The sequence below is a fragment of the Symphalangus syndactylus genome, chromosome 2 (genome assembly GCF_028878055.3).
Source record: "Symphalangus syndactylus isolate Jambi chromosome 2, NHGRI_mSymSyn1-v2.1_pri, whole genome shotgun sequence".
NCBI classification, from domain to species: Eukaryota; Metazoa; Chordata; class Mammalia; order Primates; family Hylobatidae; genus Symphalangus; species Symphalangus syndactylus.
The window spans coordinates 115030544-115056380 of record NC_072424.2 but is presented as its reverse complement, the minus strand read 5'-3'; the positions used below and the strand labels follow the sequence as shown (position 1 = coordinate 115056380).

General features: G+C 38.6%; 2 protein-coding genes across 16 annotated transcripts in view; one reads left to right on the top strand and one right to left on the bottom strand.

Annotated features, from left to right (window-relative positions):
• Positions 1–11755, bottom strand: part of LOC134733857 (uncharacterized) — a 150871-nt gene extending 139116 nt beyond the window's left edge. Inside the window, exons 1-7 of the mRNA XM_063624690.1 lie at positions 11603–11755; positions 9499–9600; positions 7001–7072; positions 6186–6239; positions 3946–3994; positions 1349–1608; positions 1069–1277 (exon numbers count right to left, since the gene is read on the bottom strand). Of these exons, the coding sequence (XP_063480760.1) occupies positions 1069–1277; positions 1349–1608; positions 3946–3994; positions 6186–6239; positions 7001–7072; positions 9499–9600; positions 11603–11755 (899 nt within the window). The remainder of the gene's footprint in view (positions 1–1068; positions 1278–1348; positions 1609–3945; positions 3995–6185; positions 6240–7000; positions 7073–9498; positions 9601–11602) is intronic.
• IFNGR1 (interferon gamma receptor 1) lies at positions 513–23140 on the top strand. 15 transcript variants are annotated; one of them, XM_063622492.1, is made up of 9 exons: positions 1171–1313; positions 1730–1917; positions 10631–10774; positions 13536–13650; positions 14271–14443; positions 16081–16253; positions 16925–17111; positions 19594–19721; positions 21980–23140. In XM_063622492.1, the coding sequence occupies exons 3-9, from the start codon at positions 10747–10749 to the stop codon at positions 22586–22588; spliced, it is 1413 nt and encodes a 470-aa protein (XP_063478562.1). In that variant the 5' UTR covers positions 1171–1313; positions 1730–1917; positions 10631–10746; the 3' UTR covers positions 22589–23140. The 15 variants fall into 15 exon arrangements, with proteins under 15 accessions (XP_063478574.1, XP_055121045.1, XP_063478543.1 ...); XM_063622467.1 differs by lacking the exon at positions 10631–10774 and adding an exon at positions 5247–5357 and having other exon boundaries at positions 1183–1313; XM_063622485.1 differs by having other exon boundaries at positions 1215–1344.
• The last annotated feature ends 2697 nt before the right edge of the window (positions 23141–25837 follow it).

The window sequence follows — 25837 nt, the reverse complement described above, 5'->3', positions numbered from 1 at the left end:
TCTGATTCAAAGTGTGGTCCTGTTGAAAGGGGCACTGGCATCCCCTGTGCATTTTGTCCGAAATACAAAATCTCAAGACCCAACCTGAATTAGAACTACCGAATCCAAATCTGCATTTTATCAAGATCCCCAGATGGTTCACATGTACGTTGAAGTTTGAGAAGTACTGAGTTAAGGGATTTATTAATACAAGTAAAATGATCTGGCTGATAATCCCTCTAGTTTATATAGTGTCTTTATAAGGATTTTCCCTCTTTAAAAATTTTCCTTAACACTACTAATCATGCAGTCTTTCACTCAACAAATACTGAGTGCCACGTAAAGATGTCAGCTCTACGGAGCTTACATTTTAGAAGGAGAAGAAAACAAATATCAAGGTGTATATTATAGTGTGCAGCAAGGTGAAAAGTGCCATGAAAAAACAGTAGGGCGGGGTAAGGAGGAGGAGAAGGTGTGTTGCAATTTAAAATTTTTACAAAAGATCATGATACTCAGAGAATTGAAACAGGTGAGATCATTAGACATGCGCATGTTTGAGCACAAGTGCTGAAGGACTTAGCAACGTGGCTGCACTGGAATGGGAAAGATGCAAAATAACAGACAAACCCAGAGAGGTAAGAGAGCAGACCTCTTCATGAGAGGCTTCCTAATAAACTGATTTGACACTGAATTGCTGAGAAGGTAATGCAAATAGTTTTTTTCTCCAAGAACAAAGTAGTTCTTGGTCAAGCCGATTTGATTTGGGCTGTGGGAATCTGCACAAACCATTTCACTAGCTAAGTCTTAGGTTCCTCGAATGAAAAAGCAGGGACTGGAAATGGCTTTTAAAGTCTCATTCTCTTCTAAAAACGTCAGGCTCCAAGACACCCAGGTGAAGTCTATGAGTTAGTAAAATAAGGATTGTGGCTCGGCTGTGGCCTAATGCAAACTTTCACAACCCCAGGACACTGAAAAAAACTGGAAGAAGAATTGCGGAATGGGGTGCCAAGTTGAAAGACCTTAACCTTTGCACTCAAATTCCTCCCACACCCAGAAGTCCAGGTCCCGACCGTACGACGCCTTGCTCACCGCGGGGTGCTGCGCCTGAGTCCGTCTCCTGCGGCTTCCGGGACTTGGCCCCGCCCACGCCCTGGTCCCGCCTCCTGCCGCTGCCGGCACTGACCCCGGTGACGGAAGTGACGTAAGGCCGAGGCTGGAGGGCCGCCCTGGGCCGGGTCCGCAGTCGCTCGGGGTTGGAACCAGCGACCGTCGGTAGCAGCATGGCTCTCCTCTTTCTTCTACCCCTTGTCATGCAGGGTGTGACCAGGGCTGAGGTGGGCACCGCGGATCTGGGGCCGTCCTCAGGTACCGTCGCTCGCGGCAGGGCTGCGGCCGGGTCGGGACGAGAGGGAGGGCGGGATCCGCCCCAGCCGGAAAGCCCCTCCCCGCTTCTCCGCGGTAGCCCTCGCCCGGGACCCTTGCGTCGGGCCCTGAGCGGGCGACCGGGACGCCAGGTGGGGTCGCGAGACTGGGGCTCCGTGGTTTGCACTCGTCGGTTGCCTTTCTCCTGCCCCTTCCCTGGTTGCCGCCACAACAAATCACGCCGCTTGTTTTTCCGACTCTTGTAATCTACTTTTAAATACGATTATGCGCTGCAGAAAGACGTTGCCAGTCAATGTGGGACAGCGTGGTCTCATAAGATTATAATATCGTCTTCTTACTGTATCTTTTTTTATGGTTTGATATGCAGATACTCACTAGTATGCTGCGGTTACCTGCAGTGTTCAGCGCAGTGACAGGCTGTACAGGTTCATGACCTAAGAGCAGTAGGCTGTGTCATCTGGGTTTGTGTCAGTGCACTACTGCCCGAAGAAACTGCCTAAGGGGACATTTCTCCATTTCTCAGAACAGATCTCCATCGTTAAGTGACGCATGACTGTGAGTGTCCTGATCAGCATGTGACATCGTGGTCTCAGTTCGTGGCTTAAATACTTCTTTCGTAGCGATGGGGACTCAAAGTGCTTAGGGTAGGAAAGTGTGCATTCTGTCGCCAGCTGAGAAGTAAGTGGCAGTCCGTCTTAGGTCTCAGTCTGGAAGTGGATTGCCGGCACTCACTAGCAGATTTGGCAGTAGGTCTCTTCATACGGGTTTGTTCTTCGGAGCATTTTATTTCCACCTGCTTATTGACATTTCCTAGGAAACAAATGTTGAGGGTGGCTTTTCTGAAGTGCAGAGTAATTGTGATTACGAGCTCCAGAGAAAACAGTAAACCTTTTCAATTCAGGTTTCTTTTTTATTATGATTTATGATTCATACGGACTTTGAAAGGTCCACGTTTTGGTTCTGTGTTCACAACAATCTTCTAGAGTAGGCGTTATTTGTCTCTGTCTTTATGGACGAGAAATTGAGTTACGGAGAGGCCTGCCCAACTGGCAGAGAGGTCATAGCCACTCAGTGGGGAGCTGCTCAGTTTGGCTCCAGGGTCCAAGTTCTTAACTGCTCTGCCAGGCTCAAGTCAGTCATCCACATGAGCAGTTGCAGTACTTTGCGGTAAGAGCTTGCACTTAGGCACAGACTAATGGAAAGCAAGGTGGGGTGCTTGTCTCTTTTAGGGAAGTCGGTGAAGACTTCACAAAGGTGACGCCAGTGTTGGAACCAGAGGTGCAGAGACTGAGGTGCAGAGGTGTGATAGCATGTTGAATTCGTGGAATATTAAGCGTTTTATTGTAAAGTGTGTGTGAGAGCCTACAAGGGGAGATAGGTTAGGTGGAGAAGTGGGAACCAAATAATGAATTGCCATATTATGTGTACCAGCAAGAAACTTAGCTTTATTAACTTAAGCAAAAAGAGGAATTTATTGTCTCAGAAAAACCAGAGTTAAACAGAAAATTAGAGATGCCAGCTAGGTCTCAAGAAGCTAGAACCAGGAACCCAAACTGCTAGGACTCTCCATTTCTTATTTCTGACTGTCTGGGTATTGACAGCTTTCCACACTTGGCAGGAATCATGGATGCTGACAGCTTCTGAGTTTTGACATCTTGCAGCCTCCTCCATTCTAACAAAATCCCAGGGAAAGGCTCTGATTTGCCCAGTTAGGTTCAGGTGCCAGCTTGCATGGGAAGGACATTCTCGTAGAGGGTGGGGTTGGGTTACCAGAAGAAGAGGAATGGCGTGCCTGAAGTACAGGTGTTGAGCCAACAAAATAATACACCCACTATGCCTTGCTGAAGTCAGTCATTATTTACTAATGCTGACATCATTGGATTATCAATTACAAAGGGAAATGATTTTATGCAGGATCAGACATGCCATTTAGAAAGACCAGTCATCTTATAAAATAGTTTGAGGGTAAACACAAGGCCCATTAGGAGGCTGCTGCTTAAGTTGGAGTCGATAAGTAGTTTAAGTGGAGAAGAGGACAGTTAGCAGAACATTTAGAAGGAAGAGTTAGTAGGCCTCTGACTGGATGTCAGCAGAGAAAGAGGGTAACGCTAGCGCAGGCATAGCATTAAAGCAAGTGCCAGGCCCTTCCTTCTGAGTACAGGGCCCTATAAGTGCACCGTGTGGCCCCTATGAGTGCACAATTTGCACGTCCTTGTAGCTTGCTCTGGGAGGAGGATTGCCTGTCTGCCTCCCGTGGGAAGATCAACTGCGGCCTTCTATATTCTGCAGAAACTTTAGAATTTGTCTCTGTACCTCTGGTTCTAAAACTGGAGTCACTTTTGTGAAGCCTTTCCTGACTCCCCTAGAAGAGACAAGCACCCCGGCCTTGCTTTTCATTAGTTTCAGTTAGCCCTCTTTTTAAAGTGCATTTCTAACACATTTCTCTAGATTTTTCAGTGCATTTCTCTAGATTTTGTTGTGTTCCCTGTTTTTTTTAAAGTTAATTTAAAACACCAAATCTCCAAAGTAGGAAGAAACCCACAATGCTCTGGCTCTTGTTTAGCTTCCCAGCCTTATTCTTACTGTTGCTGGGCTTGACTCTATAGTTGAAGTTCATCTTAGACGAGAGGACCTGGTAAGAACAGGGAAGCAGACAAGAGAATACAGTGATGTAGTCAGTCTCCAGGAAATCCAGGTGTTTAGGAATGTATTCTGTTACATTCATGGGCTTTCATTAATACTTCTTAAGTGAAAATAAAATCTGTGTGTGCCACTTAATAATCAGTAGTATTTCGCTCTTCATGCACTTTTGCACATAAAAGTAGTATATATTTTTAAGTGAATCAGGGTGTGCCACTGGCTTTCTTCATCCAGATGGGTGTCCCACTCTGAGTAATAGCTGAAGAGCTAGGCTGGACTTCACACCAACTGGAAGCCTCTTCACTGACCTTGTACAGTTTATCAGCTCTGCATCCTACTAATTATCTGACTTTAGGATAAAGCTCTGAGTACTGTTTAAATTTTTCACCTCTTCTTTGGATTCTATAGTTATTTCAGAGATTCAAAATACACAGGATAATACTTTTTAGTTACATTTATTGAATAGGGTATTAAATTTTCTTTTTCATTTTATTCTGATTCATGATTCACACAGACTTTGAAAGGACCACATTTTGGTTCTATCTAAAAGAAAACCTAGGCTGGGGGCAGTGGCTCATGCCTGTAATCCCAGCACATCGGCAGAAGGATCACTTGAGCCCAGAAGTTCAAGACCAGCCTGGGCAACATGGCAAAACCCCATCTCTACAAACAAATACAAAAATTAACCCGGTGTGCTGGCATGTGCCTGTAGTCTTAGCTACTGGGGAGGCTGAGGTAGGAGGATCACTTGAGCCCAGGAGGTCAAGGCTGCAGTGAGCCATGATTGTACCACTGCACTCCAGCTTGGGCAACAGAGTAAGACTCTGTCTCTTGTGTTTGTGTGTGTGTGTGTGTGTGTGTGTGTGTGTGTATGAAAACCTAAGGAAAAGTAATAGTTTTAAACAGCTATCTTACAAAATTTGGCAGCATACCAATAGTGAAGTTGCTTTACAAACCAGATGAGTAATTAATGGTTCAATTTTGATTGAACAAAGAATCAGAATGAGGTTTGAACCAGAATGAAGTGAATTCCGTCTTTTGATTGAACAAAGAATCAGAATGAGGTTTGAACCTGAATGAAGTGAATTCCTAACAGAAAGGAATTTACTTGTAATTTTCTTATTAAAGGGGTGCCTTTATTTTAGATTATCCTAATGCATAGTAATCAAAATACTAGGTATCTATTTAGGTCTTGTGCATTTTTAAGAAATTATTCATTTTAATGCATTGTTCAACTTTTGCAGTGGCCATAATATAATTGTGATAGTGTAATAAAATCAGGAAACATTACCTGAAGCAGATGCTTTTGAAGTCATCAGAAAATAGTCTTCTCCAATTCCAATTTAAATATGGAGGTAATTTACCCCTTATTTTATTAAATGATCACAAAGATGTTGGAAGCATTTTTCTTAATGAAAACCAACAAAACTTTGCATATTGTCAAGTTGTTATGTAACTTCTCTAAGGCTTTGTTTTCTCATGGGTAAAATATGTATGGTAACATTGTCTCCCTCACGGGATGGATGTGATGAGTATCTGAGGTAATGCATTAAAAAGGTAAGCACACTGTGTGTCTTGTAGTAAATACTTAATATGTTAGGGATTATTCAATAATGTGCATTATTATTTTAACAAATATATCTTTAAATATTAAATCCCCTTAGTCATATGTGAGAAATTGCGTTGGCTTTTAAAAAAACAAACTTAACCAGATCAGTATGAGAAACTTAAAATAGGCTCAGCAGCTAACTCATTCTTCCATCTGTTCCAACAGGCAAAAAAGTTTGATTTTTTAGTAGACTGGAAAGGCCTGCATTGTTTTTTTCATGTCCTAAACTATTTTTCAATTCAGAATGAGTTAGTCCAAAAGAGAATTAGTGTTGAGAAATGACTTCTCTCAGGGACTAGATTGGTCTGGTCTAGTCAGAACTAATGCCAGACCAAACCCAACTAGATGAAATTGGGTAAATAGGAGTAAGAATAAAGCCCTGGATTTCAAGTCAGAAAAGTGGCTGAGCAGATATTTATTGGATAAGCCCCAACTTGGTGGTGGTGCGAGGCAAAAATATAGGGGAGGTTAGTTACTTACAAGTTCACTGCAGGCCACTATGTGTTATGCCTGGCTCTTTAAAAAGAAAAATTTCAATTAGAAGATTTCAATGAACACTTGAAACATCACGTACAAGAATTATCAAAATGTCTGTACTCAGCTTAAACCTGGGGGATGCAGCTCCTTGCTACGGTGAAAGTTGGAAAGCATTAAGAAAAATAGTCATTTTATCGCCACTGGAAGCCATTCAGGAGGTAGATTGTAATCAAATATATTCTGACAAAAATACAAAGGCCTTGATTTGGTACTTTTCATTTATTCAGTGTGGATTTCTTATGCTGGTTCTGTTTGCTGTGCAGATGAAACCTCTGTGACAGTCCCCATTCTTGTCCCTGTATCTTTAACATGGGGAAGGTGTTAGATCTTCTCTCAGAGTTGTTCTTAAAGAAAAGATCCAGATGCTTTAATTTGAAACATTTGTTTTTGAGTTGTAGTGTCAGATGACTTAGAATCCAAAACAACAGTTTACTTCATCCTCACTTCCTTATGCTTCTCAGTGTGCTCTTCCCATGAAGAGGCTGGGGAGCACGTTGTCAGATGATTTCTGCAGAGTCTATAGCCCTGTTCCACCATAGGTGTACAAACCTTTTATACAGTCTTTTTACACTAGCGTGTTAAGATGGGTGATGAACTCCTCGGGCTGTCCTTTTTTAAAGAGACACAGATGCTTTTGGTGGTTACAGGATGGAGCACAGGTAGCAGCCCTGGTTCCTGTCACCCATCTATGCGGAGGAAATGGCCAGTGTCCTCAGACTATACTCTGCAGGTATCTGTAGTTTGCCATCCACCCTACATTCACCAACATTTATTGCAGAGCTATCGTGACTGCTATTTTTTGGTCCTTTGTGACATTGTTATGATCCCATCGGTAGCACTGCTCTATATCACCTGCTGATCTTCACTGGTCTTTTCTGTTGTCTCTCTTTTTTCATATCCTGTCTCTTCTGGCTTATCGGCTTTCTGAGGAAACAGTTGGCTTTAACCAGGGCCCTCCTTTTTTCTGCATTGTAATTAAAGTTTAGGAAAAACAAATTCTTCTCTCCTGTGTTGGGTTTTCTTAAATTATCAGCTGTGAGTTGTAGGGGAGTTCTGGGAATTAGATCTTAAAATAGCTAAAGTTTACTCCGGATAGTATGCAGATGTAATACATTAAATAATTCTGAGTCCATTTCCAAAAGCAACATGAGTTACACAAAACTATCTATCTTGGCATTTTCAAGAGATGAGAAAATCTGTAAGATTATCTTATTTCATGAAATCACTCTGGTAAGATCTTTTCTTAAGCCCCAGAGATAATAATACTTTTTTGCTATTTCTACGTGTATTTTTATTTACATAGTGTAAATGTGTTAGAAGTTAATTGTAAGCCTTAATTAATCTGAATATATAACAATTTAAACCTCACATTACAAAATTCTGAAGCTTAAGAAAACTGCTTATGTCTGTCATATTATTTTGGCAAATAATATTTGGCAAAAAATAATATTTGGCAAAACAAAGGCAGATGTCTAATAACCAGATAGTTTCTCTTCTGGTAGCATTAAAAACCACAGATTACATCTTTTGGTGTAAATTTATAAGTTTTTCTTTTAACCTAGTAATAATTTCTTTTTGCTATAAACCATTGAAATATTTTCCTCCTACCACCTGTCTGTCTTGCTTTGAAAGCTATGATTTAAGTCCTTGTCCTAGTCTTAACCATATCAGGCTTTTACTTAAATTATAGGAAACATACTTTGATTCACATTAAAAACTAATCTAATGCTGCACAAGCCTACTCGTGTTTGTAGTTTTCCATTGTGTGATTCAGTAGTCGCTTCCTAAGTACAAATGCACTTTGTTTGATATTCTAGTATGCAGATTGACTTCTATATGCCTTTTTCTCATAGGAATTTCAGGTTGAGCATATACCATTATAAAGCCATTCCTACTGGGGATAATTAAAAAGAGAGCCTTAGGCTGGGCCCGGTGGCTCATACCTGTAATCTCAGCACTTTGGGAGGCCCAGGTAGGCAGTTCACAAGGTTGGGAGTTTGAGACCAGCCTGACCAACATGGTGAAACCCCATCTCTACTAAAAATACAAAAATTAGCCGGGTCTGGTGGTGCAAACCTTTAATCTCAGCTACTCGGGAGGCTGAGGCAGGAGAATCGTTTGAACCCAGGAGGCAGAGGTTGCAGTGAGCAGAAATCATGCCATTGCACTCCAACCTGGGCAACAGAGCAAGACTCTGTCTCAAAAGGAGGGGGGTGGAGCTTAAAAGGAAGCGAAGGATTTCCAGTCTTGGAAAGCTAGAGGAAGGGGGATCCTTGCTATGTAGTGGCAGAAAGCTGAGTGGCACTGTAGCCTTCAGTGACACCAAAAGTAGAGAATGTCTGAGGAGCTGTGTGATCTAGCTCAGTAGGTTTCTAAGCAAAGTGCTGAAAGTGCCACCTGGTTTCTTCTTGCGTCTTAAAGTAACAGGTGAGACTTTGCTCAATCATGGGAAGAACTGTTAAAAAGAAACCAGGACCACCTGGTTTGAAAATTCTCAGCCTCTCAAGAGGCAAAAAATGCCAAAATGAAGAAATGGTCTCTGAAGGAAGGCTCAGATTTAGTATGAGTTTTCTTAGCATCAAGTACCTCTGTTTTCTGGTTGAAAAAGTATGTTTATATGTGTGATTGTTATTTGATATTAATGTTGACTGAACCCAGGTGAAGAGGAGTGACTTTTTTTTCTACCTAAAATATGGATTGTGAAGTATTTGAGTTGTTTCAGGAGGTTGAGATGCAAACATGTGATAGAAAAAAGACCCTCTTAAGGAAGCCTCAGTATCCCCTGCTATGAATGGCCGTGGGAACTCTACAAAAAACAAAGAGCCAAGGCTACTCTGGCAAGAACAGTGCTTTTGGGATCACCTACAAGAAAGTTGCTTAGAGAACCAGAGATAGCAGGTACCAAGAGCCTTCAGCTGCGCTTCTGGAAGCAGAAGGAGAAAAACTAGGTGTCTGGTCACTGGCCACAGAAAGGTCAAGTTAGTAGTATGAAGTATTTGAATCTTCAGATCCTCCCCAGCTTGATAATCTCAACCTTTTGGCCTAAATTATTACACCATTTTGGTAAATAATATAGAAGTTAGATATTTTGGCAATAACCAAATCTATTCATTTGTTTGAGGGGAGCCATGAAATATACCGGTTTACTGTAAAGCATTCTGTTTTTAAGTTAGTTTTTCCTCAACTTTTTTTTTTTAAAGAACACTTAAATTGTAAACATAAAGCAGGGTTTCTCAACCTTGGCACTGTTGGCATTTGGGGCTATATTATTTTTTGTTGTGGAGGCTGTCTGATGCATTGTAGGATATTTAGCAACACCCTTGGTTCTGCCCTCTAGATGCCAGCAGTACCTCCCCCACCCACTTCTTCTCCAGCTTGTGAGAACCAAAAATGTCTACAGACATTGATTGCCTAATGTCTCCTGGCAACAAATCACTTCCCACAGAGAACCACTGCAATAAAGGAAAAAATAACCAGAAAAAGAAAATAATAATGGTGATAGCATTTAATTGTCCATTAGTGCCTATTATTTACCTAAAAACCTCTTAATCCATGTTCTGCTTTGAAAATGTATGTGTTAAATAATTGTAAATTAAGGCAATATACCGGTTTGGTCTTGAATATTGGAATTTTTGTTTTGGGGAAAATATAGATTTTTCCCTTCAGCAGTAAGCAAATATCTTAGGGATATGAAAGTAACACCTCATTTGACAGATCAGGAAATCTGAAGTATTTAGCAGTGTGGCCAAGAAAGAACCCAAATTTATTAATGTTTGACCTAGGGAGTATTTTTCTTATTTAAGCAGTCTGCTTGATATAAATATAAATCATCATCATTATCATCCAAGGCACTTTGAAAAAATAGAAACTTCTGTCCCTCTCACAATTTTTGAGGATGATTATAAGTTATGTTTGGAAGCCACTGTTCCTGTCCACATGGACATTCATTTATTTGTTTTAATTATATAAGTAAATCATATTTAATAGAGTGTTCCAGTTAGGTGAGATTGAATAACCATAAATTTGGGGTCACATCACTAACTGTGTACATTCATGTTTATCTGTAAAGAAGTGAAGGGAGAAAGGAGAAGTGTTTTCCAAGGGGTGTTGGATAACAACTTTTTACACCAAACAGTGGGGAAAAATGACTACTTTTTTTTTTTCTAAAAGAACTGAATGCAGTGGCAAAGTCATAGCTCACTGCAGCCTTGACCTCCTGGGCTCAAGCAATCTTCCTCAGCCTCCCGAGTAGCTGAAATTACAGGCACAGGCCTCTTCGCCTGGTTCATTTTTTAATTATTTGCGGAGAAAGGGTCTCCAACTCCTGAGCTCAACAAATCCTCCTGCCTCAGCCTCCCAAAGTGCTGGGATTACAGGTGTGGGCCACCGCACCTGGCCCATGATTACTTTTAATAACTAGATTTTGGTAGTGTCTGATTAGATGTTAAAATGACTTCTGTCCTCTTACATGACTCTTTCAAGTCTTATCAACCGATGTTTTCTGAAAGGTTTAAAAGAGTGAAGGCAAGAAGAAATGTTGGGTATGTTTTGTAAAAAGCCCTGCACACCCCAGAGAGCAGAATGTTGATGAAACTGGAATGTGTGGCTCCATTGTTCAATCTTTAGGTATCTATTCCTGTACTATAGAAAAAGTGTGGAAGGCATAATAGTAGTATGTGTAGAGTTGAGAGGTTGATGGTATTTTAGAGTGAAATTGGCCATCCTTAGTGTAGCCAGTTCCTCTGTAGACATTTGTATTAGTCTGTTTCATGCTACTGATAAAGACATACCCAAGGCTGGGAAGAAAAAGATGTTTAATTGGACTTACAGTTCCACATGGCTGGGGAGGCCTCAGAATCACAGCAAGGGCAAAAGGCACTTCTTACATGGTGGCGGCAAGAGAAAAATGAGGAAGAAGTAAAAGCAGAAACCCCTGATAAACCCATCAGATCTCGTGAGACTTATTCACTATCACGAGACTAGCATGGGAAAGACCAGCCCCCGTGATTCAATTACTTCCCCCCTGGGTCCCTCCCACAACACATGGGAATTCCGAGAGATACAATTCAAGTTTAGATTTGGGTGGGGACACAGAACCAAACCATATTATGCTGCCCCTGGCCCCTCCAAATCTCATGTCCTCACATTTCAAAACCAATCATGCCTTCCAAACAGTCTCCCAAAGTCTTAACTCATTTCAGCATTAACCCAAAAGTCCACAGTCCAAAGTCCTGAGACAAGGCAAGTCCCTTCTGCCTGTGAGCCTGTAAAATCAAAAGCAAGCTAGTTACTTCCTAGATACAGTGTGGGTACAGGTATTGGGTAAATACAGCCATTCTAAATGGGAGAAATTGGCCAAAACAAAGGAGTTATAGAGCCCATGCAAGTCCATAATCCAGTGGGGCAGTCAAATCTTAAAGCTCCAAAATGATCTCCTTTGACTCCAGGTCTCACATCCAGGTCATGCAGATGTAAGAGGTGGCTTCCCATGGTCTTGAGCAGCTCTGCCCCTATGGCTTTGCAGGGCACAGGCTCCCTCTCAGCTGCCTTCACAGGCTGCCATTGAATGTCTGCAGCTTTTCCAGACGTTGTCAGCGGATCTACCATTCTGGAGTCTGGAGGATGGTGGGCTTCTTCTCACAGCTCTACCAGGCAGTGCCCCAGTAGGGACTTGTGTGGGGCTCCAGCCTCACATTTCCCTTCCACACTGGCCTAGCAGAGGTTCTCCATGAGGGCCCTGCCCCTGCAGCAAACTTTTGCCTGGGCATCCAGGCATTTCCATACATCTTCTGAAATCTAAGCAGAGGTTCCGAAACCTCACTTCTTGAGACTTCTGCGCACCCATAGGCTCAACACCATGTAGAAGCTGCCAAGGCTTGTGACTTCCACCCACTGAAGCCACAGTCCGAGCTATATGTTGGCCTCTTTCAGTCGTAGCTGGAGCAGCTGGGACGCAAGGCACCAAGTCCCTGGGCTGCACACAGCACGGGGACCCTGGGCCTGGCCATGAAACCACTTTTTCCTCCTAGGCCTCCAGGCCTGTGATGGGAGGTGCTGGCGTGAATGTCTCTGACGTGGCCTGGAGACATTTTCTCGATGGCCTTGGGGATTAACATTAGGCTTCTTGCTACTTATGCACATTTCTGCAGCCGGCTTGAATTTCTCCCCAGAAAATGGGTTTTTCTTTTCTATCTCATAGTCAGGCTGCAAATTTTCCACTTTTATGTTCTGCTTCCCTTATAAAACTGAATGTCTTTAACAGCACCCAAGTCACCTCTTGAATGCTATGCTGCTTAGTAATTTCTTCCACCAGATACCCTAAATCATCTCTCTCAAGTTCAGAGTTCCACACATCTCTAGGGTGGGGCAAAATGCCACCAGTCTCTTTGCTAAAACATAGCAAGAGTCACCTTTGCTCCAGTTCCCAGCAAGTTCCTCACCTCCATCTGAGACCACCTCAGCCTGGATTTCATTGTCCATGTTGCTATCAGCATTTTGGGCAAAGCCATTCAAGAAGTCTCTTAAGTAAAGTTCCAAACATTTTCCTATTTCTTCTGAGCCCACCAAGCTGTTCCACTCTCTGCCTGTTACCCCGTTCCAAAGTTGCTTCCACATTTTCTTGTATCTTTTCAGCAATGCCCCACTCTGCTGGTACCAATTTACTGTATTAGTCCATTTTCATGCTGGTGATAAAGACATGCCCAAGACTGGGAAGAAAAAGATGTTTAATTGAACTTACAGTTCTACATGGTTGGAGAGGCCTCAGAATCATGGCGGGGGAGAAAGGCACTTCTTAATGGTGGCAGCAAGAGAAAATGAGAAAGAAGCAAAAGCAGAAACCCCAATAAACCCATCATATCTCATGAGACTTACTCACTATCATGAAAATAGCACAGGAAAGACTGGCCCCCATGATTCAATTACCTCTCCCTGGGATCAAGCCACAACACATGGGAATTCTGGGAGATACAATTCAAGTTGAGATTTGGGTGGGGACACAGCCAAACCCTATCAACGTTGAATACAATCTGTAGTATCAAATATTGAAAATTCTAGTGATGAAATGAGGATTATTCAATAATCAGTGCATTTGATTATAAAACTTCTGTCATATTAAGGGAATTTATTGCTTCATGCTGTATTTCTGTTTCCTTTATATTGCAATGATGTTTCCATAATTTAAAGTGAATCAGAACTCTTCTATAGATTTTTCAATAAAATTAATTTCTAGATGTCTACTCTTCATTTAAATAATTTTGGTATCCTGGTGAATTCTACTTTTCTTCAAATATACATATCTGAGCAATGTGGCATCTTACAATAAGGTTTTCCAATGTTAATGTTAGTTTCTTACAATTGTCCATTTTACTTTTTTATTTTCTTATAGTGCCTATACCAACTAATGTTACAATTGAATCCTATAACATGAACCCTATCGTATATTGGGAGTACCAGATCATGCCACAGGTCCCTGTTTTTACCGTAGAGGTAAAGAACTATGGGTGAGTGTCACTCTTTTATTTATCCTTTTTATTCCATTTTTGTTTAGGTCCTTGGAAATTCCACAACTGTGTTCTCCTTTCATCATCCTTCCTACGTGGCAAAACATTCTGAACTGCTTATAGATGTCCAAAAGTACTAAAGATGCAAATTCTTTGCCAAATATTTCTTGCCTCTTATTTCCTCTTCCTTATCAGTATTGAAATAGAGAAGTATCACTAAACTTCTGAGATTAGCATGACAAATAAAGCTAATAGTTACTATGTCATCTTCCTATAGTGTATTTTTAGTAGAACAATATAAATTTCAAAAAACTTTTTTGACAACTGTTATTTTTTTAATGTGCTTCTAGAATTAACATAGATAAATGGAATTTAGAGTTGTTTAAAAAAACAGATTTTTAAAAATCGAATGTGGAATGTCCTCTTTACTGTAACAGAGTTTGTAGTTCTTCTAACTAAAGAGTAAGAGCTTCCTACTTTCTCTAGCGTCTCCATCCTATTCTTAACTCTGCTCTTTCTACTGCTTTGTGCTGTGAATAAAAAGCAAAGCACAGACAGAAATGGTTTGAGTTTATTTAATAACAATAAAAGTTATCTTCGCATTTTTTTATTCTTTTTAGTGTTAAGAAGTCAGAATGGATTGATGCGTGCGTCAATATTTCTCATCATTATTGTAATATTTCTGATCACGTTGGTGATCCATCAAATTCTCTTTGGGTCAGAGTTAAAGCCAGGGTTGGACAAAAAGAATCTGCCTATGCAAAGTCAGAAGAATTTGCTGTATGCCGAGATGGTGAGTAGAATGTGTACACATGTAAATTTTAAATTGGAAAATATTTATACGTGTCTTCTGTATGTTTGCTTTTATTAGCAGTTGCTGAAAATTATCACAGTGCTTAAGAAACACTTGGAGGAATTTAGAGTCAGTACAGGTTGAGCATCCCAAGTCTAGAAACTCAGAATGCTCCAAAATCTGAAACTTTTTGAGCGCCAGCATGGCACTCAAAGGAAATACTCATTGGAGCATTTTGGATGTTCAGATTTGGAATGTTCAACTGGTAAATATAATGCAAATATTCCAGAATCCAGAAAAAAAAAACTCAGAAACCGAAAACACTACTGATCTCAAGCGTTTCGGATATGGGATACTCAACCTGTATCCTCCCCTTCTTTCAAGCCCCACAAAATAGGGCTAACAGGTGGCCATCACTTAGCTGCTTCTATGCCATGACATTTCCACTTCATACAATTATGGGTCTGTGCTGCCCAGCGGTCCCCTGCACCACCCTTGCCCTTCCCATCTTTTGTCATTCATTTGTAAGTTATATTCACTAAGGACTTTGGCAGCTAACTCTTATTCTTAATGCCTGGGGAATTTGAATACCACCTTAATACATTTAAAAATTGCAGAGTTCCTTATTCTCTTCAGCCACCGTGATTTTCAGGTCTTCAGTCTTCCAGCATCCCACTCCCATAGTGTACCTGATGTTTGCTGTCACCTCAAACTCTTGAATCTTTAGCGCCAGTTCCTGTTTTCCAACTATGACATCCTGCCTTAGCTCTCAGACCCTCACTGCTGGGTAAAAGACACCTTTAATTAGTCACTTGACTCCTCCCTAGTCTTCTAGCCCTTGGGTCCCTTTCCCTCTAGCCTCACTTCCTTTCTCTGCTCCTGCCTTTTAGATTGTGCCTCCTTGGTCTCTTCTACAGGCTGTTTCTCTCCTTGCCCTTTAAATACTTTTCTTCCCCAGAGTCCACACTTTTGTCATCTGATTACCACACCATCTGCATGTTAGATTTTTTTCCATACAGATATATCAAGGGCCTACTACGTGCCGGAAAGTATCCTGGGCCCTGAGGATACATTGATGGGTTAAAAACAGACCTGCCTGGCACACAGTGGTACACAGTAATATGTGAAGACTAGATAAATGGTTCACCAACAAAGTTTCAAACATCAAAGACCTAATAAATATTTATGGAATAAGTTCTGATTTTTCACAGTAAAAAGAGTTTTGATGAGGGAAGAAAACTAATGCCATTTCTGAAACGTTTTTTAGAAACCAGGCTTCTTAATCCACAGAAGCAATGATAAAGGAAAAATTACTTAATAGAGTTTATATTATGTGAAGTATTTTTTTAACCAAAGTTTATAACTATTTTTGTTTACAACTAAAAATGAAATTAAACTGCTAAAGAGGCATTTAGATTAAATAAGAGTACTTCTTGCCTGAGATTTATGAAACATTTGTTTATTAAGGACCCTGAGACTATCTTCTAGATATTTGTGGAGTGGTTTAAATGTGGTGCTGCTTTAGAACAACCAGAACAAAAAGAGTAGGTTGATTGATAGATTCTGGTAATTTTATGAAATGTACCATTTAGTTCCAAGGTCAGTACTTATGATACTTCCTCCTCCTCCTTCCCTAGGAAAAATTGGACCACCTAAACTGGATATCAGAAAGGAGGAGAAGCAAATCATGATTGACGTATTTCACCCTTCAGTTTTTGTAAATGGAGACGAGCAGGAAGTCGATTATGATACCGAAACTACCTGTTACATTAAGGTGTACAATGTGTATGTGAGAATGAACGGAAGTGAGGTATGTGTTTCTGTTTCACAGTTTTCATAATGGAAATTCTTGTGTAGCTAGCAAAAGTTGTTTCTTTCTGTAGTGTAATGAAAATAGGATGCTTATAAATATTCAAGCAAGACTCACAGATCATAGATTTGATAAGAAAAATACGTGAATGCTATTAAAGCAAAAATGATACGGAGTTAGTCACTAACACTGACCATGTGAATACATTTAGTTTTTATTTGCTTCATTTAGCAGAATGGCTCTAATCTAGGATTTTTCCCAGTACACCTCCATTGCTCCACTGGTAAAATGAGGATTTTCTTCCTCATTGGCGGTGACGTAAAGTAATATTAATACTTCTGTTTCCCACCAGCTAAGTTTCTGGACAAATGAATAGGACAAATGAACATTTGTTAGTTTAACAACTAACAATAAACATTCCTGCAATTTGAGTTTTTAAATTTACCGTTTTTATAAGGAATATAACAGATGCATAGTATCGTGCTGTGTTGAAGTAACAAATTGACTTATTGATAGTAAAGCTATTTTTAGACATGTTCAAGTCAGGCATATATGTTTTCTTCAGTTGTTTGGCCAGGACTAATATGGTGATTTTTTTTTTTTTTTTTTTTTTTTTTTTTTTTCAGATTAAAAGAAGCTGTGCATTTTTACTGTTTTCTTTTTCCATCTAGATCCAGTATAAAATACTCACGCAGAAGGAAGATGATTGTGACGAGATTCAGTGCCAGTTAGCGATTCCAGTATCCTCACTGAATTCTCAGTATTGTGTTTCAGCAGAAGGAGTCTTACATATATGGGGTGTTACAACTGAAAAGTCAAAAGAAGTTTGCATTACCATTTTCAATAGCAGCATAAAAGGTAAGTTCTTGCCATTTTTTTCCTAAATATAGAGGGAGCAGTAACTAAAATAGGATCATGTGAGGAAAGCAAACTCATTTGCAGTTTCAAAAGATCTGTTTTAACAATATTCAGTTGCATTAGTTCCATTCCTTAGAAAAGTTCAAAATTAAAAGTAAAGCAGTTTCTCACACATTTAAAGATATAGAACAGCTACTTTGGAAAGCCATGTGATGGCCCCTTGACCCAGGAAAGAAAAAATATATAATAAGTACGTAAAACTGCACAAATGTTTGCATTTCAGGATTATGAATTATAAGTCAGTTTGTTACTTCACCATAGCAAGATGTTATGAATCCACTAAAATGTTCTTTATGGGGATTGTAATTTAAAGACTGAAGAGCAGGAACGATCACTGATTACAACTGTATGACGTGGACTGGACAAAGACTTGCGATTAATATCCACAAAAGTTTATAGATGGGTTTGAATAATAGATAATGGGTCATTTTTATAACATTTTACAATAATTAGTTTTATTTCATCTTTTAATGTGGGGAGTGGGGAGGTAGAGATATATGCTAGGTAGATATATATGCTAGAACTTGAACTTTAGAACTGTTACTCTCAGGTGTCAGGAACCTTAAAGAAGTTTGGACTTTTCTTTGCAGTTATGAAATGTAAGTGTTCATTATAGATAATTTATAAAATATGAAAAACCAGAAGAAAACAAAATGATCTGTAGTTCTACCATGCAAAAATACCCCGTTATTCACAGTTTGATATTTTCTTTAGTTTTTCTACATAGACATGATCATATTGCATAGTATATATGATTTTGTGTATTGCTTTAAGCATATAACTCATGCTTTGATGATTATCTGGGTGTGTGTGTGTGTGTGTGTGTGTGTGTATACGTATTTTTTCTTACGATTTTTTTAGAATAGATTTCATAGGTTTAAAATTTTATGATGCAAGTATATTTTCGAAGAATGGAAATATAGGCTGAAGAGTCAGAACAAACACCTAAAATTCAATACTAGTAACTTCAAGCCATTATATGAAGGTTTCAGATAGGTGACTTAAAGGAGTGCAATGCATTTTATGCTAATTTTCGTTACACTATTTGAAAAATAAAACTCTTCTTAATGCTCAAAGTTTGAAATAATGCAAATACCGCAGATTTGTTTTTAGCCTGAATTATAAACTGCACTGATAATATGGCCACACAGTGGCATTGCCGTGGCTCCTGAGCAGCAGCCCCTGCCTGCTTGCCTCAATGCCTTGCAGCCAGCACTTGCTCAGCCCGTGGGACTTCTAACAGCACTAATGTTGGTTTTGTAGTTATTTTCCTTTTTACTTTTGTAACAATTTAACTTTTTTCACATCCTGTAATAAGCGTAATAGAAGCGTTCATTAACTAGTAACTTCCATAGTTAGAAAATTCTGGGTAACAAAATGCCCTAAAGGATGCCGGACATTGTCACAATATGTTAGAGTGCTATTAATTTGGAAGAGAGAACTATGAAAAAAAAAATACTGAAGATTGTGCTGCAAAAATAAAAAGCAGCATTAGAGCAAAATACACAATGGTGATTCTAGATGTATGTGCTTGGAAACAAATCTTTCCTATTTTATATTATTTATGTCTGGTTTATAATTCAGGGGACTTTATTCCTGTGCAACATTCCTGTGTGCATGTACATCTGTGAAGCTTTATAAGTATTTGCAGTCATGAAATAAATGTAACAGGAAATTCTGAGGAGTGGGGCTAAATCATCGTAAGAGCAATAAGCATTGCCAGAATTTTTCTTTTTTTGTTGTTGTTTTGTTTTGTTTTGAAATGGAGTCTCGCTCTGTCACCAGGCTGGAGTCCAGTGGCACAATGTCAGCTCACTGCTACCTCCACCTCCCAGGTGCAAGCGATTCTCCTCCCTCAGCCTCCCGCATAGCTGGGACTACAGGCGCATGCCACCACACCCAGCTAATTTTTGTATTTGTAGTAGAGATGGGGTTTCACCGTGTTGGCCAAGATTGTCTCAATCTCTTGACCTCGTGATCCGCCCACCTCGACCTCCCAAAGTGCTGGGATTACAGGCGTGAGCCACTGCGCCCAGCTTCCAGAATTTATTTCTAAGGAGAAGTATTTTTAAAATTATTCTTTTGCATTTTTAACCAAAAGAAATGCATAACCCTGGAAACACACTGTATGTAGGGCTGTAAGGAAATTATTGTAGAAAAGCTATTTTAACTATGTTGTGTCATAGCAGAATAGTCCCAGAAAGTTCTAGAATTGCAGAGCTGGGAAGAATCACATTGCTATCTAAGACAGATACCTAATTTTTTACTCAGATTTCCTAACTTCTGCTTCCTTCAGTGTTCTTTAAAACTCTGGCCATATGCACTAATGTGTAAATCTATTCAAGAATGGCACTAAGATTTTTTGATAGATAATAGCAGTACTCCATCTTAATTGTAACTTGTGATTTCTGCCTTTTTTAAGGTTCTCTTTGGATTCCAGTTGTTGCTGCTTTACTACTCTTTCTAGTACTTAGCCTGGTATTGATCTGTTTTTATATTAAGAAGATTAATCCATTGAAGGAAAAAAGCATAATATTACCCAAGTCCTTGGTAATGTATTTAATTTTTTTTATATACACTAAAAGGTTAACTTGAACCTTTGATAGTTTCTTAAATTATATTTTTAAAGTAGAATGATATTCAACAGGGTGTCACCTGCCCATCAATCAGTCAATCTACCACACATGCAAAATCACATACTGTGTCTTTTGCTGTGCAGCAGGTATTTTGTTTTTTTTTTTTTTTATTCTCAGGGAAAAACACAGTGAGACAACTCTCTTAAAGATCTTAAAGTCTAGGGGGAAGAAAAGATAAGTATACACTGGATATATAAAGTGTGATAGGTTCAAAGATTTATACCTGAGCCCGTGAGGACTTTGTCCAGCTTTGGGGTGGGGTTAGTCATGGCTTTTCCAGAGGCAATGCCTGAGCAGTCTTGAGGGACATACAGGAGTTTAGGCACTAGGGGACAGAATGTGCTGAGGTCCAGAGCTAAGAAGGCATGACTTTGAAAGATCTGCAAATATAGAAACACTTCATTATGGTTGGAGTATAAAAGGAAAGTTGGCCAAAAATGAGACTAACATAGGAGTTTGACGATTTTAATGTCCAACATTTCAAAGCCTTTGATGTAAAGAACATTTAAAGGTAACAGTATAGTATCTATTTGAGTCAAATATGACAGGAATAATATCTGTGATGCTCAAAGGGCACATTAAACTTTGCTATAAAAAACTACCTTTAAGTAAAGTGGATAAGAACTCTCAACAGTTAGTAGTCAACTCACAAATGAATTATTTTATTCTTACTAGTAATTAAGCACAAAGAAACCTTGCAGTATGCCATTTACACATGCTAGAGAAGAAAAAAGAAACCTGGATATCCAGTAGTACCAGCAGTAGCATAATGGGTAAATGCTGGTGAAAAGTAATCTAGCCCTGGTAAAAAGAAAAGCACACAGTGGGTATTCAGTGTAATAGTGCCGTAAACATGCCATTTCTTCGATATGGTCACTCCGCTCTTGAAAAATGTATTATAAGGAAATAATTTCATAAATAAAAAGATATGCAGGATATTTAACATGTTCCATAGCTAGTAAAAATTGGAAACATTTCCACATCTATTAAATTATTTACCAGTATAAATAAATAATATGAGCCACTAAAAATTATAATGATGAAGGCAAGTAATGAGAATATTACTTCAGTAGATGTGCCCACTTTGCAAACATAATGTGCATACATGTGGAAGATAATCGTATTAGGATTCTCTAGAGGGACAGAACTAATGGAATGTATATATAAAGATATATATATAATACTAAATAAACTCCCCTTTATATAATATATTATATATTATATATAATATATATTTAATATATTATATATTATATATTATATTATATAATATATAATATATAATATATAATATACATTATATATTATATATATTTTATATATTATATAATATATAATATATATTTTATATATTATATAATATATAATATATATTTTATATATTATATAATGTTTTATATTTTATATAATATATTTTATATATTATATATGTTATATATTCTATATTATATGTTATAATATATATTCTATATTATGTTATAATATATATTCTATATTATATATGTTATAATATATATTCTATATTATATATATATAAAGGGGAGTTTATTTAGTATTATTTAGTATTAACTCACATGATCAAAGGTCCCACAATAGGCCATCTGCAGGCTGAGGAGCAAGGAGAGCCAGTCCAAGCTCCAAACCTGAAGAACTCAAGAGTCCGATGTTCAAGGGCAAGAAGCATCCAGCATGGGAGAAAGATGTAGGCTGGGAGGCTAGGCCAGTCTCTCTTTTCACATTTTTCTGCCTGCTTATATTCTAGCCATGCTGGCAGCTGATTAGATTGTGCCCACTCTGGTTAAGGGCAGATCTTCCTTTCCCAGCCCACTGACTCAAATGTTAATCTCCTTTGGCAACACCCTCACAGACCCACCCAGGAGCAATACTTTGTATCCTTCAGTCCAATCAAGTTGACACTCAGTATTAACCATCACAGTAACATACAAAAAGCAACATATATTAGTAAGATATCTGATGGTTTTTTAAAAATTCTAAAACTTTGTTTTTAATATTACTATGGGACCTTTCATTAAAAAGAAAAGGCAACCATCTGATACACCCGTTATCCTAAATGTGCCATTTGGTGGTCCATTACTTTAGACCTTTGTTTTTTTGAGGGTAGGCACTTAAGCTTAACAATTTTTTATCTTTAATCAATTTTTCTCCCCATAGATCTCTGTGGTAAGAAGTGCTACTTTAGAGACAAAACCTGAATCAAAATATGTATCACTCATCACATCATACCAGCCATTTTCCTTAGAAAAGGAGGTGGTCTGTGAAGAGCCGTTGTCTCCAGCAACAGTTCCAGTCATGCGTACCGAAGACAATCCAGGAAAAGTGGAACATACGGAAGAACTTTCTAGTATAACAGAAGTGGTGACTACTGAAGAAAATATTCCTGACATGGCCCCAGGCAGCCATTTGACTCCAATAGAGAGAGAGAGTTCTTCACCTTTAAGTAGTAACCAGTGTGAACCCTGCAGCATCGCTTTAAACTCGTATCACTCCAGAAATTGTTCTGATAGTGATCACTCCAGAAATGGTTTTGATACTGATTCCAGCTGTCTGGAATCACATAGCTCCTTATCTGACTCAGAATTTCCCCCAAATAATAAAGGTGAAATAAAAACAGAAGGACAAGAGCTCATAACAGTAATAAAAGCCCCCACCTCCTTTGGTTATGATAAACCACATGTGCTAGTGGATCTACTTGTGGATGATAGCGGTAAAGAGTCCTTGATTGGTTATAGACCAACAGAAGATTCCAAAGAATTTTCATGAGATCAGCTAAGATGCACCAACTTTGAAGTCTGATTTTCTTGGACAGTTTTCTGCTTCAATTTCATGAAAAGATTATGATCTCAGAAATTGTATCTTAGTTGGTATCAACCAAATGGAGTGACTTAGTTTACATAAAAGTGTAAAGAAGATGTGTGGCATTTTCACTTTTGGCTTGAAAACTACAAAGACTTTTTTTTTTTTTTAAACAAAAAAAGCATTGTAACTTACGAACCTTTACATCCAGATAGGTTACCAGTAACGGAACAGTATCCAGTACTCCTCGTTCCTAGGTGAGCAGGTGATGCCCCAGGGACCTTTGTAGCCACTTCACTTTTTTTCTTTTCTCTGCTTTGGTATAGCATATGTTTTTGTAAGTTTTATGCATACAGTAATTTTAAGTGGTAATTTCAGAAGAAATTCTGCAAGCTTTTCAAAATTGGACTTAAAATCTATTTCAAACTAATAGAATTAATGGAATATGTAAATAGAAACGTGTATATTTTTTATGAAACATTACAGTTAGAGATTTTTAAATAAAGAATTTTAAAACTCGTTTTTGTATTCATTTATTTAAGCACTTAGGCAGTCTTTCATAGTTAAGCAGAATATTTTTATATCCACTGCCTGTTTCCATGCATTAATGCTATAGGATTATTTGCTAATTGTTCATATTTAATATTTAAAACAACCCTAAAAATAATATTTTTAAGTGGTCCTTACAGGTCTATATTTCAATGCTTAACACCCAGTGTGCAGAACACTGTTCTAAGTGGTTTGAGAAGAAAAGATTTAGCTGTAGAGCATGTGGATTGAGGAATCTAGCATAAAGGTAGTGGGCAGAACCATGGAAATGGATGAAGGAACCTTGAGAATTACATGGTGTGGAAAGAAGCCCCAGTGAGAGGCAAACCAAGAGTTAATATATATGTTACCCAAGGATTTCTTGGAATTACTAAGAGGATAGAAATATTCAGAAATTAATATGAATCTGAATTAATGGACCAAAAAAATGAAATACAATTTACTTGAGTAGCAAATCATATTTCTTTGGTTTCTGGAAAGATATTTCTCTTCACTTAAAAATGCAAGTTACAAATGAGATACTATCAGTGAAAAAAGTGGTGTGGTTTGCAGTGGAACTGGTACAGTCACTGATTTTGGGCTAATGTCTTGTAAATTGCTCTTCAAACTGATATCCCCATACATACCACATTCCACAAAAGTAAATATCCTTCAACAGACTTTGATCTCTCTTGTGGGAAAATTACAAAAAAAAAAAAAAAAACTTTACATGAACAATGCACACATTAGAATGGGAAAAGCAAAAATATGAAAATAATTGAAATAGCCAAGGAAGAGGTAATACTTACTGCCCTCCAAAATGATTATACCAATGTGTACTCCCATCATGTGAATGAAGTACCTGTTTTTACACCCTAGCTAATTGACTGAAATAAGTCTTTAATCCCGGTAAAACACTTTGCGCATTAAATGCATTTGCATTTCTTTAGTAAATTTGAGCATGTTTTTATATCTTATATTTTCATGCCAACTTATCTTGTTCTTTGTCCATTTTTTTATGGTCTGTTTATATCTGTCTTACTACCCTTTATCTGCCCTGAGTTACAGATTTATTTTATAATTTCCTGCCTTTTGACTTACCACACAGATGTTTAAGATGTTTATAAAGTCAAATTTATTTGTTTCCTTCTATTTTTAAAAAGCCCTTCCCCTTTCCCCAAAAGATACAAGTTTTCACTCATGTTTTCTTCTGGTCTTTGGTGGTGATTGTTTTACATTTAATTCTTCTGTCCATCTAGATTTTTTTTTTTTCATACGAGGACAGAGATAGAGATCCAGCTTTATTTTTTTTGTTTCAGTTTCCTGTGGCTGCCGTAATAAATTACCACAAACTTGGGTGGCTTAAAACAACAGAAATTTGTTATCTCACAGTTCAGAGGCTAGAGGTCTGAAATCAAGGTTTCAATAGGGCCAGATTCTATCTGAAAGCTCTAGGAGAGGAGGGCCCCTTCCTAGCTTCTGGTGATTGTTGTCAATCCTTGATATTCTCTGACTTATGGCTGCATTATTCCAATTTCTGCCTCTTGTCACCTGGCATTCTTCCCTGTGTGTCTCTGTGTCCAGATCTTTATAAGGACACCAGTCAATTGGATTGATTAGTCCCACTCTAATCCAGTATGACCTCCTCTTAACTTGATTACATCTGTAAAGACACTGTTTCCAGTTAAGATCACATTCATAGGTACCAGGGGTTAGGACTTCAACACACCTTTTTGAGGATACAACTCAACTCATATATTTCCCTTAAATTAGTTATCCCAAATACTATTCATTAAATTATCTAACTTTTCTATGCTGATTTCTAATGTCACATCACATGCCAAATTCTCAGCACTCCTGGAACAGTTTTGTTGTTCGGTCTTTTCTCGTCTATGTATCACACTTTTAATACACATTATACTGGGATATATTTTATGTTTTTTTAAGACAGAGTCTAGCTTTGTCACCCAGGCTGGAGTGCAGTGGCACAAACACGGCTCACTGCAGCCTCAACCTCTTGTGCTCAAGCAACACTCCTGCCTCAGCCCCCCAAGTAGCTAGTACTACAGACGCCCATGACCATAGCTGGCTAATGTTCTGTATTTTTTTGTAGAGACAGGGTTTTGCCATGTTGCTCAGGCTGCCTTCAAATGCCTGTGCTCAAGCAATCTGCCTACCTCAACCTCCCAAAGTGCTGCAATTACAGGCTGTTTTGACTTCTGAGGCTTTCTGAATACTTTCAGCCAATGTTCATTGCTCATATTTCTTAGCAATAATTATTTATTTATTTACTTACTGTATTTTTAGTAGAGACGGGGTTTCACCGTGTTAGCCAGGATGGTCTCGATCTCCTGACCTCATGATCTGCCTGCCTCGGCCTCCCAAAGTGCTGGGATTACAGGCTTGAGCCACCACGCCCGGCCAGCAATAATTATTTTTCAGGTGAAATAATAACCTAAATTTTTTGGCCAAGTTTTCCCTCAAATTTTAAACTCCTTTGGGATTTATGTTGGCATTGTGTTGACTTTATAAAATGTTTAGAAATAACTAATATTTTCAAGGGTTGAATGTTCTGCAATAATAGAGACTATTTCTGTCTTCAAATCTTACATCCCTCATTAGAGGTTTACTTCATACAGGTGTAGAGCATTTCTTACTAAGTGTATTCCTTGATATTTTATATTTTGT